Source organism: Streptopelia decaocto (assembly GCF_964273445.1).
Source record: "Streptopelia decaocto genome assembly, chromosome: 1".
Lineage (NCBI taxonomy): Eukaryota > Metazoa > Chordata > Aves > Columbiformes > Columbidae > Streptopelia > Streptopelia decaocto.
Window position 1 is genome coordinate 151,618,522 of NC_138663.1, and position 17,973 is coordinate 151,636,494.

Here is a 17,973-nt window from a genome sequence, read left to right on the forward strand (position 1 = left end):
GGTTTAAAACTTTGTGCTTAACTTGCTGCTCCACTCCTCATTTATCATTCTTTACACTGAAAATAAAGAAAATTAATGATTTAGAATTGCCCTATTTCAATCTCATGTCTGAAAGTCACAGAACTGAAGTCGTATGAAGTAGGTACCAAAAATGAAACTAATGGAAAAAACTCCCCTATGTCAGTAAAGGGTGCATGAACACAATCCTCTAAAACACACAAACAATACTGCCCATAGTGATGAGTAGTTCATATTTCTAACAACTTGGTCTTAAAACTGATGTCATAATACTGTTATTCTAACAAAATACTCCTTTACATGGAGCAAATAGCAGCTGCAGGTGTAGCAAGGTTTTTGCCCCTGTCTTGGTTTAACCCCATTATTCTAATTCTAACAGCTAATGGCCCATGGCCCTTACCCTGTTGCCTTCCTTCTGAAGGACCCCCAGAGGCACCTATGATGTGACTAAAATGCCCATGCTTCACCTCACACAACAGGCTCACGTTGAGAAGTATGGCTGTTCTTGTCAAGGTTGCATTTATACTCCTTGTCATAATGAGAGCTGGCTGCAAGTTAGTCACCATGATATGTCACCAAGTATGTGCAGTGCCCCCAAATGCTCATGAGACACTACCCATGTGGTCGGTTCTGGCTGCAAGGAGGGCTGAGCGACATGAATGGCATTTTTGTCACTGATGGGTAATAAGGTTCCAAGGGTAGATGACTTTGCAAAGGCCTGTGGCTCCTGCTGTTCCTCCACGGAGCAGCAGGTACCTGGGTACAGGGGTTTACACAGGCTTTACACCAATGCTGCAAATGTCTCCTGTGCAAGTCAGACCTTTCACATATGCTGTCAGAAAAGGAATGCGACCGTACATGGAGATGCCTGAAGATCTATGGGGAATCTGCTTAATTTCTGGTTGGTTGATGCTTCAAAGAGAAATGCATTAACCTACATAATGACATTTTTAAGAAAAAAGAAGAAAAATAGAAAGTGTTTGAAAGACTTCATTAAAGTATATTTTGATGCCATCCAATTACATACCACTAGGAAATCAAAAACCTCTTTGCTTTCATGTTTGCACAAAAAGCAACTGAAAGGAAAATGAAATGTTCCATGGGTATTGTTAGAGGGATATCAGATAACTCTTGTGTACCAAAACACATTACCGTTTTTTTTTCTTTTTTTTTTTTTTTCTTTTTTTTTTTTTGGTTTTCAGTGTGGGGAGGAAAGGTTAGAAGACAAATTAAAAGTTTGTAATTGGAAACAATTTATTAAGACAGATTGGGCAGTTTTAACCTATAGAACAGATGTATGGCTTGGGAGATGCTGCAGCTTATTGTGGCCAATTGGCCAATTTCTATAGATTTTTGTGGGTTTAAATTATGGGCATAACCCAGTTTAGAAAACAGGTAGAATGGAATTCATTCTTCCAATTTAGTCACCTTATTTGCATCTAAATGTTAGGCATTTCATGAACCTGTATTAGGAATGCTTCTCAGAGAGGTGCTGGAACATACAAAAAGCAAGCTGTGCTAGCTGCAAGAGTTTCATACAAAACAGTTTCAGAGATAAATAATCAAAGATGTGTCTGAAAACTGGTAGATAAGTATACTTATAAAAAAACAGATGCTTTGAAACTCTGTATTATTGGGTGTGCTCAGGTGAAAAAAGTTTGATAGCACGACTCTAATGAAGTATGGACAAAGTATTTGGATAGAGACGGCTCCACTGCCATTCTAAGAAACATAAAGGTACACAAGTGCAGGGTGAAAAGCCAGTGCAATTTGCCTGGGCAGGGCAATGGACAAATGCATCCTATCTATAGCTTACAGGCACTGAAGAAGGTTTCTTATCCTGACCCTGCTTATACAAGCTGCGAATTAATCTTGGGTCAGCAGTCTCACTATACAGCTCATTTTCCAGTGTATAGTGGACAAATGTAGGCCCAATCCACAAATAAGTGTCCATCCTTTATTGCATTTTTAAAACAGGGAAGGAAAATATTTTAAAACTTCATTCACTACGGGACTGAGATGTTAAATAACCATGAAAGAGTTTATATTTCAACGTGGATGAAGGATGGACAATGGAAATCCAGTGGAAATGAAATGAGGGAAAATGCGCAAGAAATGGCAAAGATCTAAATGAATCAATTAATTTAATTAGTTCTATTTGAACAAGATGATATCTTTTCTCTTTTCCATTTGTGATTAGACCTGTGACAAGTTAAAGATTTATTTTACATATTCATTATGGAAAAGATCTGCTGAGTAATTTTACATGAAGCACAATGTATAACAGAAAACCATGTTTCTTTATTATTATTCTGTATCCTGAACATGTATTTTGTGAAGAGTAAATGAGGTGTGTAGAAAGCAATTCCTTTAAGACTACTGATCTTCTCAATGAACAGTGAAAAAACAACTTCAACTATTAAGGGATAGAGATTGTACCAACTGTAGAACAGGATCTTCCTACTCAGTGTCAATGGTCAATCAGACCATTATGGGCAACAAAGCTTTTGGGCTAGACCCACAAAAACATGTAGTATTTGAATGCCTAGCATCCAACAGCCCTGCCATCTGGTGAAAACACCATCCCTGTTTTGGTATCAAGAGTCCTTACTGAGCAAAAAAGAAAAGCTGAAGTCTCAAAGACAGTGACGCACAAGAGAAGAGCATCTGGAGTTACCAAAGCTGCAACAGATTGAAGCAGTTAATCAAGATCCACACTTTCCACTGCAAATATGGCAAGATGAACAAAATAAATGTTATGAGCAGCCCAGGGAAGAGACCCTAGGATTTGTTCCTCCCACCTCACAGCTAAACTATCAGACTGTAGAAGCAAATGCTCTCCTCTTGGCACTAGGGATTTTGGTTGGTGACAGAGCATCAATGGCTCGGTCCCATCGGGACATGCATGGAAGGACTTTCATCATTATCTAGTGGTTTGAGCATACTGGGAAATCAGAAGATGTGGACTTCTCTCAGGTTAAGGAAGAGACCGAGTTCCCACATGCTGAGAGGACATTGTGACTAGAAGAGGTGGACTCTGAGTGCAAGGAAGGAGGACTTTGGCTCCTGGGCTTTGTGCTGTCCATGTGTGGTAAGTATGCTAAAGCAAATCCTTCAGAGTGAGTCCCTTATGGTTTTAGCACACAAGAGACAGAGGATACAGAGACTTTCATGGTTGCATGGTGGCAACCATGAAAGTCATGGACCATGATTTTGCCTGCTGAGTTATACACATTTAAGTATCTCATAGTCACTGGCAAATGAGCCCCTGAGTTGCCTTCTGGATTTAGGCTTCTAAATTCTGCCTAAATTTCACTTTATGGCCTAAAGCAGACATATGGGATTTCAGCTTTGCCTTAGAAACAAGATGAGTTGATGTAAGATAAGTCAATAAATTATTTTAATTTTAGTCTTATTTCTGAGGCTAGTTAAAAAAAAATAGCGAGCTTTTAACTATGGAGAGTTTAAGGTTTCACATTTTTAAATAATTTGTGACAAAAGGTATGCCAGCTAACGAGATCAACAGGTCCATTTAAAATTAACTTTGAGTTCTTTAGAGATTTGGCTCTAGCACCTCAGGAAATTCATTCTGCATTAAGAGATCAAATGCTGTAACTTTACAGAGGATATTTTGTAACATTTAAAAGTAATAAAGAGCTTATATTGTCTATTTGTGTGTCAAATGCAATGGTCTTTATCATCAACCTATGGCTAAAGGTCTCATTTAACTGTCTGCCAAACAGAGATTTATTGATTTGCATTAGAAGATTATTTTGAGTATTTCATCTCATTTTGCTCTCTCCCTGACCAAATGTAGTGTTTACTTTTTCAATAATATGTGTATTGTGCTCTAGTAACTTTTGTTTTGTTATTTGTGATTACGTTTAATTTTTCTACTATTCACCAGAAAATGAAAATAAGTATTTAATTACATTTCGGATGTTAAAACATAGAAATAATTTTCTTTCCATAAAATGTAGCTCTTCATGCTTGATTACAGTTCCAATTTAGTTGCTTCTGTAAGTTTTAGTAAAATTTCTGAATATAGACATATAAGCACAACAGAAGAGAGATTTTCGAATCACAACACAATTTAAGGACATGTATAGCATATAAACCTGTAGTCCTGACACATTTGCAAAAGGTCCATATTTTCCCTTCAGAGAAACACTACCAATTATTTTCTTTAATAGATTTGTTAACGTTGGTGCTTTAAAAGAACTGTCAGTAGATGCTCACAATAAATTATTACAGCATTATTATGTTTCTGTTCCATTAGTGTTTTAAATTGTTAGTAAAGTTGATGTCCCATCATGGAATCTATGGGGAGATTGAGTCTTGAACAGCAATGATGTTAGTTTTCTGAAGTTTGATCAGGATCTAAAGTGAATTATGCAATAATCAGAAATGGAACTTCCCTGAAAAAAACTTTTTAAAAAATCTTTTCCAGTTTGTAGGCTGCCTAAAAACATAAGCAGAACAAATTTCAGCCAATAAGTAACTTACAGTTATCTTTATTAGAGCCCTCAAAATCAGTTCACAAACCCTGGCGGGTCCCCTGTGGATCATCAGTTTTAAAGACAGAAGTGATCAGGGTGTTCTCACCTCTCATTTCAAAATTAAAGATACAATTTCATTCAGTAATTCTGGAAATAAGTCATACTGTATGCAATTATTAGCAAGACCAACACATTTTCATTCAACCTCTGACATACATGCATCTCACAAAAATGTTTAACTCATTTTAATGGCTTCATCTTTCCCCGTTTTCTTTTTGTATCTGATAAGCTCCTGCACTGATGGCTTCCAAACACACATCACATCTTTTTTCCAAACTACAGGAGAAGCACACTGCAACCTCTCAAAAAATCCTTCAAGTTTAAACAGATATGTTTGGGTTTTTTCTATGTGACAAAAAAGCATAAATCAGGAAAAGATTCTTTTTCCATCGGTTCTTGAATCAAGAAAAAAAATCTGTCAGCTGACAAGTTATTTGCCAATCCAATACTTATTTAAAGATACAAGGGGGAAGCGCACAGGAAACCAAGAGTGTATTACAAAGTCTAGGCAAGCATTCATCGTGAATCAAATCAATATGTAAATTTGTGTTTGATTGGGAAACCTGCACTGGCCGTGTAAGACCCCAGCAGGGAGCAGAGAGCAGCTATGATAAATGAGTTTACATGCTTCTAAATTCCAATTAAAAATCTTCAAATACAAATGTACCACTGGGATCCAAGCTGATTCATGCGACTGTCTTGTGAATGCATTTTTATTTGTAAATGCAGACCCCCTGGATATAATGACTTTATGTGACATGCAACAATAGAGTGATTTTTAGTTAATCATTCTTTTAAACTGCTGATTATTTTTCTTTGTGTTGGAGCAACCTTAGTTTCTCCAAAAGTAACACTTCAAATGGACGGCAAGTGGGTTCATTGGAAAAGAGAAAATGGCAAAGATGACAGTTGCTCTGTCTGGTGCAAATCTGGAATTGCTCTGCAGGAGGTATGCCATCTTAAATAGAGTTGAATATGAGACCCATAACTGATATATATGTTACATTTGCATTGTTCTAAACAAGAAAACATTTTTTTCTCTTGGCTAAGATTTGTATTACATTGAAAGAATAAGCTACTTTTAGAACAGGTGTTATATAGATGACATATCAAAGGAAGACATAGCTTTGGCAATATTTAAAAATTGGGGGTAATTTTGAGAGTAACGTTGTATTTAAAACAAAACTAAAAAGTGGCTATATTTCTGAAAAAAAAAAATGGATCACCACAAATGCCAGGAAGAAATTCTTTCCCTTCTGGAAAGCATTTTTCAGGTATCTGGATTTTTCGAGAGACAGATTTAATTTTCTTCCAAACATCAGTCGTGGGGTGATGCTGGAAGCAGGATATTCTGGTGTCAGAGACCATGGAGGAACAGGCATCTTTGATTGCCCAGTCCAGCCTTCTGCTATCACACATGGCATTTGGAGACCTCTCAAGCTTCATCCTAAAAAAGAACTAATTCCACTGTTTGCCTCAGTTTGGCTTTCTGAAAGGATTTTCCAGAAAAAATCATAAAAGAAAGTCCACTAAGGATTACTAGCTACAGAATGAACTCTGTCTCCAGAAGGACCTTCCTCACAGACCACTGGAAACCAAGAGATCACACCAGCAGAAGAGTCACTTCACACCTCTCTGCTTTCCCTAAGTGGGAGCTCCTTCTCGTTCTGGTCAGAAAGAGACTCCTGGGCTACACACGCTTTTGGTGTGTCCCAATCAGAAGATTTCATATTCTTCATCTGACTGCAATTCTATTTTATATTTTTCATCTGGCTGAAATTCTGTTTCTGGTGTAAGTTGTCTGATTTTCTTTCATGCCTTTGTTTGTTTGTTTGTTTGCTCGTTTGTTGTTTTGGTTTTGTGTTGTTTTGCTTTGCAGGGTGTGCGGTGGTGGTGGGTGGTGATGTGGTTTTCTTTTGTTCTTTTATTCAGGAATACATTTTAGTTGTAAAAGCAGGACTTCGTCTTCCATACTTTTCTGCCTTTGCATCAGTGAAGTTGCCTGGGACCACATTTAATTAGGTTAATCATCTTCCACACAGCTTGGAGGTATTTCAACAATCGAAGTTATAATATATTTGCAAAATAATATCAGTCACAAATCCTGGGTACAGATATAATGTGTAATCTGGCAGAAACTATTAGAATAAGGTGAGCAATGTTCAATAATATATGACAGTACACATCAGGCATTATGATTACTTGAGCTGGGAATAGAGTTGTACAAGCCTGTACATTCAAAACAACGGTGTATTTTATTTACTTATTTGGATTTTTAGGGTTTCAATCATTTATTTTTTATTATTTGTTTTGGCTGAGTTTCTTTCAACTCTAGATTTCTGATATCAGCAACTAAATGACACCTTCTGAGAGTGACTAAAACATCAACAAATATTGAATTATACTGTTGTTTGTTTTGTTTTGCTTTTTTTTTCTCTAAGGTAATATTTCTCTTTCCAGACAAACTCACTACGCAATGCTCTTTAAAACCTTCGGAGCATTCTCCTAATTTACCTCTGATGCCTGAGAAAAAGATGATGCCCAGGACAGCAACTGTACCTTTCTCAAGATGAGTTCTGAAGACAAATCATTTATTGTAGAGGTCTTCAGAACAGCTGACCTAACAATGCTGATACCATTTTGTACATAATGTAACAGAAACTATCTGAAAAAATGAATCATGTTGCTACTTAATTGATCACTGCTGCTTTGTGGTATTAATGGAGATATTTCACTTGATCAGTTACAGACGAGGTTTTGCCACAATGCTTTCGAAGCAATCATCAACTTGTATTTGCTAATGTGTGTACCATCTTTTCTTCTGCAAAAACACTACACTTATGGTCAAAGAACACTAGAGGCAAACAATTTATGTCCTGTTAGCAATCTGTATCTCTGCCGATCAACATGTTTGCAGCAGCGTGTGACAGCAAGAGAACGAAGGGCAGAGGGACTGATTTATTCTCCCTCCCACCAGGCACTTATGACTAAGTCAGAAGTGAAGTCACTCTCCACAGATGCTGTCCATGGGGTAGGGGACCGCATTCCCATCAAACTCAGATTGGAAGCAGCCTTTTCGGGTGACCCGCTGGCCATGGGGGCAGCTGAAGGGGAATAAATATGTATTTCAGCCAAGCACCTGAGCTTCTGGAGGGGAAAGGGATGCTCGGGAGGTTTTGTTCCTCAACAGTCACAGCCTTCTACCACAGGAAAATGCAATGAGGATGAAACAGTAGAGACACAAAAGGGGCCTCATGTGTAGGAAGTTCTTTGTTGCATCTATGGGTTCAAAGAGGAGAATCTGTGCTTTCCCTTTTGATGGTCACAGAAGTCAGGTCCAGGAAATGCTTGCAGAGCAGAGGGGCATCAAACCTCCAAAAGCCCTCGACACAGAACCGCAAGATACTGTACCTACTGATGAATTTATACTGCGCACTACCTCATATCATTTAATCTGTAAGGTACATGTTTTTGACTCTAAGTCTTCTAAAAATAAAGCTACACTGTGTTATAAGACCTGAATTTTATTGGTATGTGACATTACAAAGGGAATTCTTTGATGTTACTGTCAAAACAATAAACAAAACACAATTCAGGGGGATATGTTAGTTCAGATCAATGATGAATAGGTATCATTTTGTGTCATCTCTTGGATATTATGTGTTTACAAAGGTGTTAGTGGTTTTGCTGTTATTTTTTTCTTTTTTTTCTTTTTTTTTTTTTTTTGGGGGGGGGTGTGTGGGTTGTTGATTTTGTTTGTTTGTTTGGTTTTTATTATACCAGACTTGTTTGATTGCCATGTTTTGCTTCAAAGATGATCAAAGATTACTTCCAGCTAATAGGCAAACATGACAGACATTAATAACAAATGTTAGAGCCCAGTGTTTAGAACTGTGACAATGGGTGGGGGGTAGCAACACATTGTATTTTTGACTACTCATTATTTTATACTTTCGAATAGTCAACAAAAAAGTGATCTGCAACAAATATTAAATCAAGTAGGAACAAAGATGGCCCTTGAAACTATAATGAACACAGAGCTCTTTCAGAGGGAAGAGGCTGCTGAAAGCAATGAGATTTCATGAAATAAGACCTATGGCTTAAGCTATAATGAAACGATAAATACATTCTTCACGAATATGAAAAGACATCTCCAATTTTTCATTGTCAAATGTTGGCTCCTATATTACTGCAATCTGCCAACCTGCACTATGGGGTTTAAACAAAATAGAAGAGATAAGACTGCAGATTTTTTAATATAACAATATGTGAAAAAACAACCATGATTTTTTATGTTACCTTTTTGAGCATGTGACAGATAGAAAATGTTTTAGAAGTGGGTAATCAAAACCTTATGCCAGTGTGTACTTTATGTTTGATATTACTTAACCTACTAGGATGGCAAGCTGCTTGCTTATTTGTGTCTTGTTCTGGGAGTATCTTCATAGATGCTGAATGCATGTGAAATCATCTGATTTCAAATAAGCCAACATTCAGTCATTAGAAAACTAAACTGCACAAGGAGGCTTTGCACCATTTAAGGGGAGATTTTCTACCTTTCTCCTTGGATGGCTGAATATTCAGGAGACTATGGTTGCAAACCAACTTGCATAGATTATTACAATTAGTTTATTTCATGGAACATGAAATATCACATTGATATGTATATGAAGATGGATATCATATCTGGAACATTACATAGGCTTTCTACTTTTTTTACTCCTTAGTCCCTCTCTCTTTTTACTCCACCAGCCTCTGATCTGTCCTTGGTTCTTTCCCTCCTTTTATTCTTATTTTCCTTTTAGTTGCTTTTCTAATTCCTCTCCCCTCCCCTCCTTTTTCCTTTTCCTCCTTTTCCTTTTCCTTTTCCTCCTTTTCCTTTTCTTCCTTTTCCTTTTCCTTTTCCTTTTCCTTTTCCTTTTCCTTTTCCTTTTCCTTTTCCTTTTCCTTTTCCTTTTCCTTTTCCTTTTCCTTTTCCTTTTCCCTTTCCCTTTCCCTTTCCTTTTCCTTTTTTTCTCTGACTTTTTCTTCTTTCCTCTTTCTAAATCCCCTATTCCATTTTATTATTTGCGTTCTCCCTCAATCATTTTATTCTTCCTCCAACCTTACTTCTCTGAATCATCCTTTATCTGGTGCCTGTTTTACTCCTCACTCCCACTCCCCACCCCCCCCACCCCACTTATTATCACTCTAGTCTTTAAGCTGCCCCTCACTTCCCATCTGTTCATTATCTCCAGGTTGTCCACCTCATCCCATTACAGAGAGACCATGTTGCTTCTTGCTGCCCACGTAAGAAACAAGGAGTCTTTTTGCTGGCCTGCTTTTCTTCACTCCACTATATCTTTTCTCTCACCGCATCCCACTTTGTAGCGAATGTTAATAACAACTTCAAAATATTTTTACCCCAAATAATAAAAAACCATAGTCCTGGATCTGTGAAAAAGAAGACGGAAGGGGTGCTTAGCTTTTGTTTGAGGTGCCAAAGATACAGTCTTGCTTTTGTGGATGCTATTTCATCTAGCTGCTGTTGCTGACATTCCAAAGAACTTATGTATTTCAACAGTCTTTATGCTCTGTCTTTTAAACATACGCACACATAGGAGCTATTGAGAACAGAGGAAGCAATAAATACAGTTTGGAGGAAGGAGCCCATTGGATTGGCTAAGGAACTGAGAAATGCTTCATGTAAAAGAAAAGGAGCACAGAGGTAATATTTTATAAACCTGCTTTATTTTAGGGGGCAGTTGGCTTTTAGACTCTGCTAAACAATTTCAACATTTGTGGAGTCTCCAGTATGCTTTGGGATCATTTCCTGGAGCATGACTAATCAGAAACAACCCTTATAACAAAATTTCCTATCTAAGCAAGATTATGGCACAAATGGCCAGAAGATGTATCTCTTCCATTTTGGTGGTTTCTTTGCCTCTGGAAGGAAATTATGGGATAAGAATTCAAGACTATAGATCAAGGCACATTTAAAGTCCCAAATTGTTTAAACAAATCACTGAAGCAATTTGCAACAATAAGCATTTCAGTAATGTTAAATCAGTAATTTTAAATCAAGTCTGGAAAAGGAAGTTTCCTAGTTTTCAGCTCTTCAGGGAGTAAGAGGTGCAGCACAGTTACCAAAAGGCTTTCTGCAGAAGCTCAGGCAGATGCAGTTCTTGCAGCTCATGTATTTGGGCTTAGTTGCTAAGAGTAAAGTAGGTTTTCTTGTCAGGACAGATCTGGATTTTGTTTCTTGCAGAACCATTTTGCTGTAGGTTACATTTTGAAGATTTCCTTGACTATAATTTTTTGTTTTTCAAGGAAAGCATAAAATACAGGGAAGATGGCATCCTAGGTTGGTAAAAAGAATACATGTGGCTCTTTGCTAACAAATAACTTCTGAAAGATCTACTATCCCAACAAACTATAGAACATGAAAGTTTTGGCTAACTGGTTTTGGCAATTTTGACCCCCAAATCCACCATTCAGTATTCATCTTCATTGAGGATGAAGATGATGCTATGGTGTTACATCAGATGTTGTGTTCTTTATGTTTTTATGTGGTACTTACTTGCAACCTACAGATATAATCACTTGGAAATCAGTAACTGTACACCCACAGAATAATAGGAAGGAAAAGGTATTAGTTTTTAAAAAAGCTCCATACTCTGTTATTCTTTTAAAATGCAAGACTCATTTCTTTCGATGTAAGCTCTTCCATTTTTGATAAGATAGAAGTATTTTTTTACACTCTTCCCCTCTTTCTAGCAGAAGAAATTATAATTTTATTTTATAACTTTAAAACGAGAAATATTTTATTAGTATTTCCACAATTTAAAAAAAATTTTAGTCATTTTCCATTCCAATAAAAATCAACCTTAAGGGAATCATTGCCCTAGAAAAGTGGCATTTGTGCCAACAGCTAACATTTGTTTTGTATTGTTTCACTTTAGAGATGATCAACTAAGTTGCTGAATTCACATCTGCATGATATTTTATACTTTGGTAATTGCTTCCAAAAGTGTTTGTTAAAAGATTGATCCTTATGATGCATGTTGACAGATATTGAGCTGAAGAATTTGCTCTCTGAAGTGTGTAGGTTTGCCATGTGCAGGAAGTATCAAGCAGGGATGCAGGTAATTATCACCTGATGTGACAACATGATGGTACCATAAGCCACAATGCCTCAGCTTTAGTTGGATGTGTAAGAGCCTTGAGATCCTGTGGCAAAAATGAAATTAACTCCTGTCACCTCAGTAAGGAACTAGCAGGGAGATATTAAAAAACCCATAAATATTAGAAGTCCCTGAAAGCTAATGAACCAGTTTCCCTTAGCTGAAATGACAGGTGTCTGCCAAGAAATCTAAGGACCCAGCCTATGTTTCTTTTTCTAAAGCAATTAGTCAATCAGTACTTTCATAGATCTGTGAAACAATCTGTCCTATTTCATATGTCTGTGCAAGAATTACTTTAAAGTGATAAGGTTACTGCAGTGAAGCCTGGCAAAGGCTTTTACAATACAGTCGTACGCTGTTAGAGTCACCAGCAGCATACTAAGAAATGTCAGCTGTAATTAAAACCAATCATTTTCAAATATATGCCATACTTTAGAAATGGTGAGGAATGATTTTTACAGTAAGAATTCTCAGCCCTGTGAACAAAGACTTTTTAATTTTTTTTCTTTTTTTTTTTTCTTTTTTTTTTTTTTGGTGGGAGGAAGATTTTTTTCTTTTGGCAACGTCACTTTGGAAGATGTTTATTCATTAAGGCAATTGTATAAAAAATCACAGAACTGCAGGTTCCTTCTCTAAACTTTTCACAGTTCTTATTGAGCTTGCCTTTAAGGATTGTCCCTGAATATAATTCTGAGTACATGGCACAGAATCTATTTTAAAGATTTGTGAAAACAAATGGCAAAACATCTATTTACTGAAGTGTGATATTTCAAAGTACTGAATTGAAATTGTGTTCAGCTTTTGGCAAGCAGTTTTGGAAAAATCGAAAATAGATGTTTGTAAATGGTTAAAGACTTGCTTCTAAAATAAAGCATTTAAACGTTGCAGATGTATTTCACAGAAGGGAACAGTTTCCATTTTGCAAAGATAAGAAGATGATAATGGCTCCCTTATACCAAGTTCATTTAACTCTCCATGTACTGCACTGATGTTGTAATTTACATATGATCTTCCTTGATCCCAGAGCAGCAGAGCAACAGAGGTGTAACGTGCTCTGTGGTGAAAGTGTCTCACTGTGTGAGGTTTATAACTGGAGCAGTGCCTGGGACTTGGATTTTTCATTCGTTAGAAAGGTCTCTTTGGCCACTCTTATGCCTAGTAAGTATTTGGTTGACCATTAAAAAATGTAACAGAGACAACTGAAAACATTGCCTCTAGTCATCTTTATAATCTCATATCCTCATCCAATATACTGATCTGGAGACAGCAGACCTGTAAGTACTTTGTGAAAAATGTGGCCAAAGTATATTTTGAGAGTTTGAGAGGTATGGTGATGGTAAAGATTTGTTACTGTGTACAAGACAGCTATGTGGGAACATCTACCAGGGCAGCTTTGGCCGGCCTCATTGATTTATCTGAAGAGATCAGTCTAGTCCGGGCACAATTTTTCAGCTCAGATTAGGTGCTGTAGTTATCCCTGTGCTTTGGACAGTAGGGCAGAAAAATAAAAAGTGAAGACTTTTGTACTAGTTTGCTTACGTATTTACTCAGTTAAAAGCTATTGTGTTTTAAAGTTACATTAAGACTGAACATGATGTTGCAGGTTGAATCCCACTCCTGTTGGAGTCAATGCCCAAACATTCATTCTCTTGGTTAGGGCCAGTATTTTGTTGCAATTAAATGTCAGCTGTCCACCACAGACAAGTAGCTTTTAAATGTGATAAAGCACTTCCCTTACCTTCTGGTAAAATTGTTTGAAAACTGTACCATTGGTTAATGAGAGGTTTCTGTTGAGGAAATGCCTCTCAGCTCCAATATTTTTTCTCTGTGGACAATATCTGGCTTTACTGTAAGATACTTACAGTCTTCTCAAATGAAAAAATGACTTGGGACAGCCCTTTTAGAAAAGTGGACTGAAGACAAAAGACAACAGGAGAATTAATGCCATTTAAGTAAAATAGAATAAAATAGCTTGAATGCCTTCATGCCTGAATTGGTTATTTACAAAGGAAGAAAAGAATGAAGAAAACATATTATGACAAAGTTTATTCCTTTTTGTTCACTTAACATGAAAGTTAATTCGATGTTGTTATTTTAAAGTGACATTGACTAAACGGCAATTTTAAAAGAACTAAAGTGGAAGCTTCACACCACCTCAGTACCTATTGCTGTTTTAATTTCTAGATATTATTTTGATTTTAATCTCATTTATACTGGTATAAAAAAACAGTGAAGATTGCTATAATTATGCATTTATTCCTATGAGGTTCATTATCACACAGCTCTTTCTGGTATGAATGAATATCTTGAGAGAGAAAACATCTTGCATCTTGATCCTCTGAGGGTGAAGAGATATTTCCTGCCTGAAAATAGCATCCTAACAACCAGCAACCATAAGTTTCTTAAACTTTGAACTCTAGTATGAGAACCTTTCAGGATGATTATACTCCCAGAAAACAAACAAACAAACAAACAAACAAACAAACAAAAAGAGTAAATTCATTATTGTACTTAGCTTAGCTCAATACAAACCTGTAAAAGAAGCCTACATTTTTTAATGCCAACACACAAATTTGAACCAAGGCAGTTTTCAACATGCAGCTACTATGTTGGGGTTTTTTTTCTCTTTTACTGGTTCTAGTAGACTATCAGTAAAATATTTACCTGACTAGTGTGGCTCTCTCTATGTCTTTGAATCGATGAGCCTGCCGTAGTGCTGGCTGACAGTCTTGAATATTCATTTTCCTCTGACAAACCTAAAGCAAAACAATACTAATTTATAATCTGACATTTATGCATTGGCTGATTTCAGCATAAGATTCAAAAGACCTTGTTTTACTAAAAAAGAACAAAAAAATCACACATTTGCCTGGATATTTACTATTTCCATGCTTACTGAAACTAGAATAATTCTTGTTTACCAAGTATGAATAGCATCACAGGTATGCATGCTGGTTTACAGAAGGAGCAATTGTACTGAAAGAGCCTACAAATATCACATTTCCTATACACTGGCCAGGGATTCCTCCTGCAATGCAGAAATCCCTGGCTCCTCTTCCCCTGGCTCCTTTTCTCCGCAGAAACAATGCAAAGGGAATGGAAAACAGGCCTGCGGTCTGCTCTCAAATTAACGTCTCTGGGTCACGTGGGAAGTCAATAAGTAGATCCAGGACTTCATCTCCGCGGTACAGAGGCTTTTTGTGATTCTTGTACTTATTGTGCAGTCTTCACGTAGGAATCAGCTGCCCAAAGTTTAGCTGTATGAAAACCAGTCAACCAGTATAAAAGAGCCAGGTGGTTTCCCTCTGTAGTCAAGAGAAACCAACACCTCTGCTCCTGTGATCCTAGAGCGAGGCCCACTGCCGGCCATCCCCATCGCTTCTGCCGGAGAGGGAAGACCATTCACATCGTGCTACAGAGGATCTGAAAGGTGGGAGGAGGGGAACCAAAGGCAGAAGCAGAAACACAATCAGTCCATGATAGGTGTTATTAAGTCCCTCACAAACGAGAATCACAGCCATCATGGTAGGTCTGGTATCCAGCAATTTTGGTATTGCTTCCTATAGCGTATATTCCAAATTTTCATGAATCATCATTGTAGAATCATCATCATAGAATAGTTTGGGTTGGCATGGACCTTCAAAGGTCATCTAGTCCAATCCCCGTGCAATAAGCAGGGACATCTGCAACTAGATCAGGTTGCTCAGAACCCTGTCCAGCATGGCCTGGAATGTCTCCAGGGATGGGACATCTATCACCTCTCTGGGCAACCTGGGCCAGTGTTTCACCACATGCTACTATGGCATCTATAAAGAGCTTATCACTATTCCTTCTTTAGTCAACCTAACAGAGCTAGTCACCATGAGAAGAGGATTCATCCTGGTAAGAGATATGTAAGTTGAATTGTTCTCAGTAGATCACTTGAGAAATGGCTAACATCTAATCTAAAGTATTTGATTAGATGAGCCATTTGGATTTTGTGTGGCTAAAGGTGTGGTAAAGTGATTGTGTGATATGTAACTCTTAGATAAGAAAAAATGAGGACAGCCCCACTCTTTGCATATTATACATAACATATGCAGAATCATAATGGAAACAATGCAAAGTTCAAATGCAATGAATCATAACTGCTTATGGGATAGACATAGTTCTATTTCATGTTTATGTTCAGTTTCTTGTTCAATCATGAAACTGGCATAGAGGCACACTATGAAACATGCTTGTCTTCCAACCTGCTATTTTCAGTATAAAAAAATGCTTGCTTGCTTGCTTTCTCTCTCTCTCTCTCCTTCCTTCCTTCCTTCCTTCCTTCCTTCCTGCCTGCCTGCCTGCCTCCCTCCCTCCCTCTTTATTTTAATTTAATCAATGAGCACTAACTCCTATATGGTTACTGATATATGATTTAACTCATGAAAATATAAATTGCACGAATAATCTCAAAAAATAACTTGCTTTGCAAGAGAAATAAAACAAGAATTTTTAAAAGAAGCAGTGATCCTTATTCCTTTTTGGTCTCTCTACCCTTCTCCTATTTTCCCCCTTATAATGGGGTATTACTGTGTAAGTAGGGACACCTGTTTTTCTTCGATTTGTTCTTCTGAATGAAACTTGTGTAAAGTACTAATAAATATGGATTTCTTTTCTACAGATTCAGTTCATCTGAACTTCATCTGGACACATGGAAACAGCAAAGAAGGTGAAACCTCTGTTTGCAGCTGAGGAGCCAGGTCAAATCTTGTGATAATTCAGCATTTCAGTCCTTTCCTGCCTGGTCCAGAGTGGGAATCTGACCCTGTTCTCTCACTGATTTGACCTATGTGTTGTTTTGAGGGGGAGTTATCACTTTTTGAAGGTGCTCCACGACATATGAGGTATATATTGGGGCAAGGTCTGATATTCAAGGTCTCAGGTATACTAGGCTTGTAAAATATATGTAAGTTACCACTATTCCTTTCTTACCTATATTAAATTCCCTGTCCTCCAACTTAAAATTTTTCCTCACCAAAATCACATATTTTTGGTCAAATGAAATGCATAAAATATATATTGCTCCAAAAATCACAGTTTTGTCAACACAAAAAAAATTGCCTTTTTTTTTTCAAATAATTTTCTGAACTAATAATTTATTCATATGGATTCATTTTGGACACATCTCAAATAAAGCCATGAAAATTCATCCACATTTTAAGACAAAATGACTTTTTAAATTAGGTGTTATTAATTTAATTCAAATAACAGCTATAATGTAAAATATTTGCATGATTCTAGACCACGATAAATGAATGAAAATACTTTCCTAGACCAGCAGCATGTTTTGAAAAAGATATTGCTTTTGCACTATATTCATACACTTCAGGATCTACCGCCCATGACAGCCTTGCACTAAGAATAAGGTTATAAATGATTTTCGGTTTATTTCTATGAAAAGCACTTTGATAAGAGGTCTTATCACGTAAGTAAAGTTTCCATGTACAGCCACGGCACGTCATCAGAGACATAGCAAGCAAAGGCTTGGTAGAGTTTGGAAAGATAAATGGAGCAAGTGATTACATTCCAAGAGTTTTCCTTTACGTACACCTAAGTAAATATTAGGATACCACACCTGTGCACTGAATAAAACCTTGCTTAACTCAGCACAAGGTTGGAAGCATCAGTTTAGCAGGGGCAGAGGCAGAACCACAAGAACATAAATTAATCAGGGGTTCAGGCTGGAGTACAAATTACACCATCTGGACTGGGCTTTCTTTCAAGTTACCAAAAGTAATTCTAATTTGTCATTTTCTTGGCAAAATTATCCTTGATAATATTATTACTGCAATCATATGTGGTGGTGATAATGATAACAAGGACTATGATTCAATCAATAATCTCAAACTGGAGAAGTTAAATGAAATAAATGCTTTTTTTTTTTTTTTTTTCACAGCATCAAGGATACAGCCTTATCTCAAGCAATACGTGTAATTCAAACTAGAAACCAAATCCTCTACTCACCCCCTGTAATGAATTGTCTATATTCCTTCAGAGGAAGATCCCATGCTCAGTCCCTGATCTTCTTCCTATACTTCCTATTTTGCATTTCTGACCTCTTCTCAGATACTCCTCTTAGGATCCTTTAGATAAACAGCTCAGATACTGAGCTCTAGTTCACTGGACATCTAGAGGTGGTTTCAGAGACTCTCCAGTCTCACAGGGTCTTCTACACCCAAACTGGAGACCCTGCGCCTCCCTGTGGC

At 37.1% G+C, this 17,973-nt stretch overlaps 1 protein-coding gene across 1 annotated transcript in view; it reads right to left on the bottom strand.

The window, feature by feature from the left end:
• Nucleotides 1-17,973, bottom strand: part of MYO16 (myosin XVI) — a 379,702-nt gene that overhangs the window by 1,446 nt on the left and 360,283 nt on the right. The window contains exon 34 of the mRNA XM_082054681.1: nucleotides 14,405-14,496. Within this exon, the coding sequence (XP_081910807.1) occupies nucleotides 14,405-14,496 (92 nt within the window). The remainder of the gene's footprint in view (nucleotides 1-14,404; nucleotides 14,497-17,973) is intronic.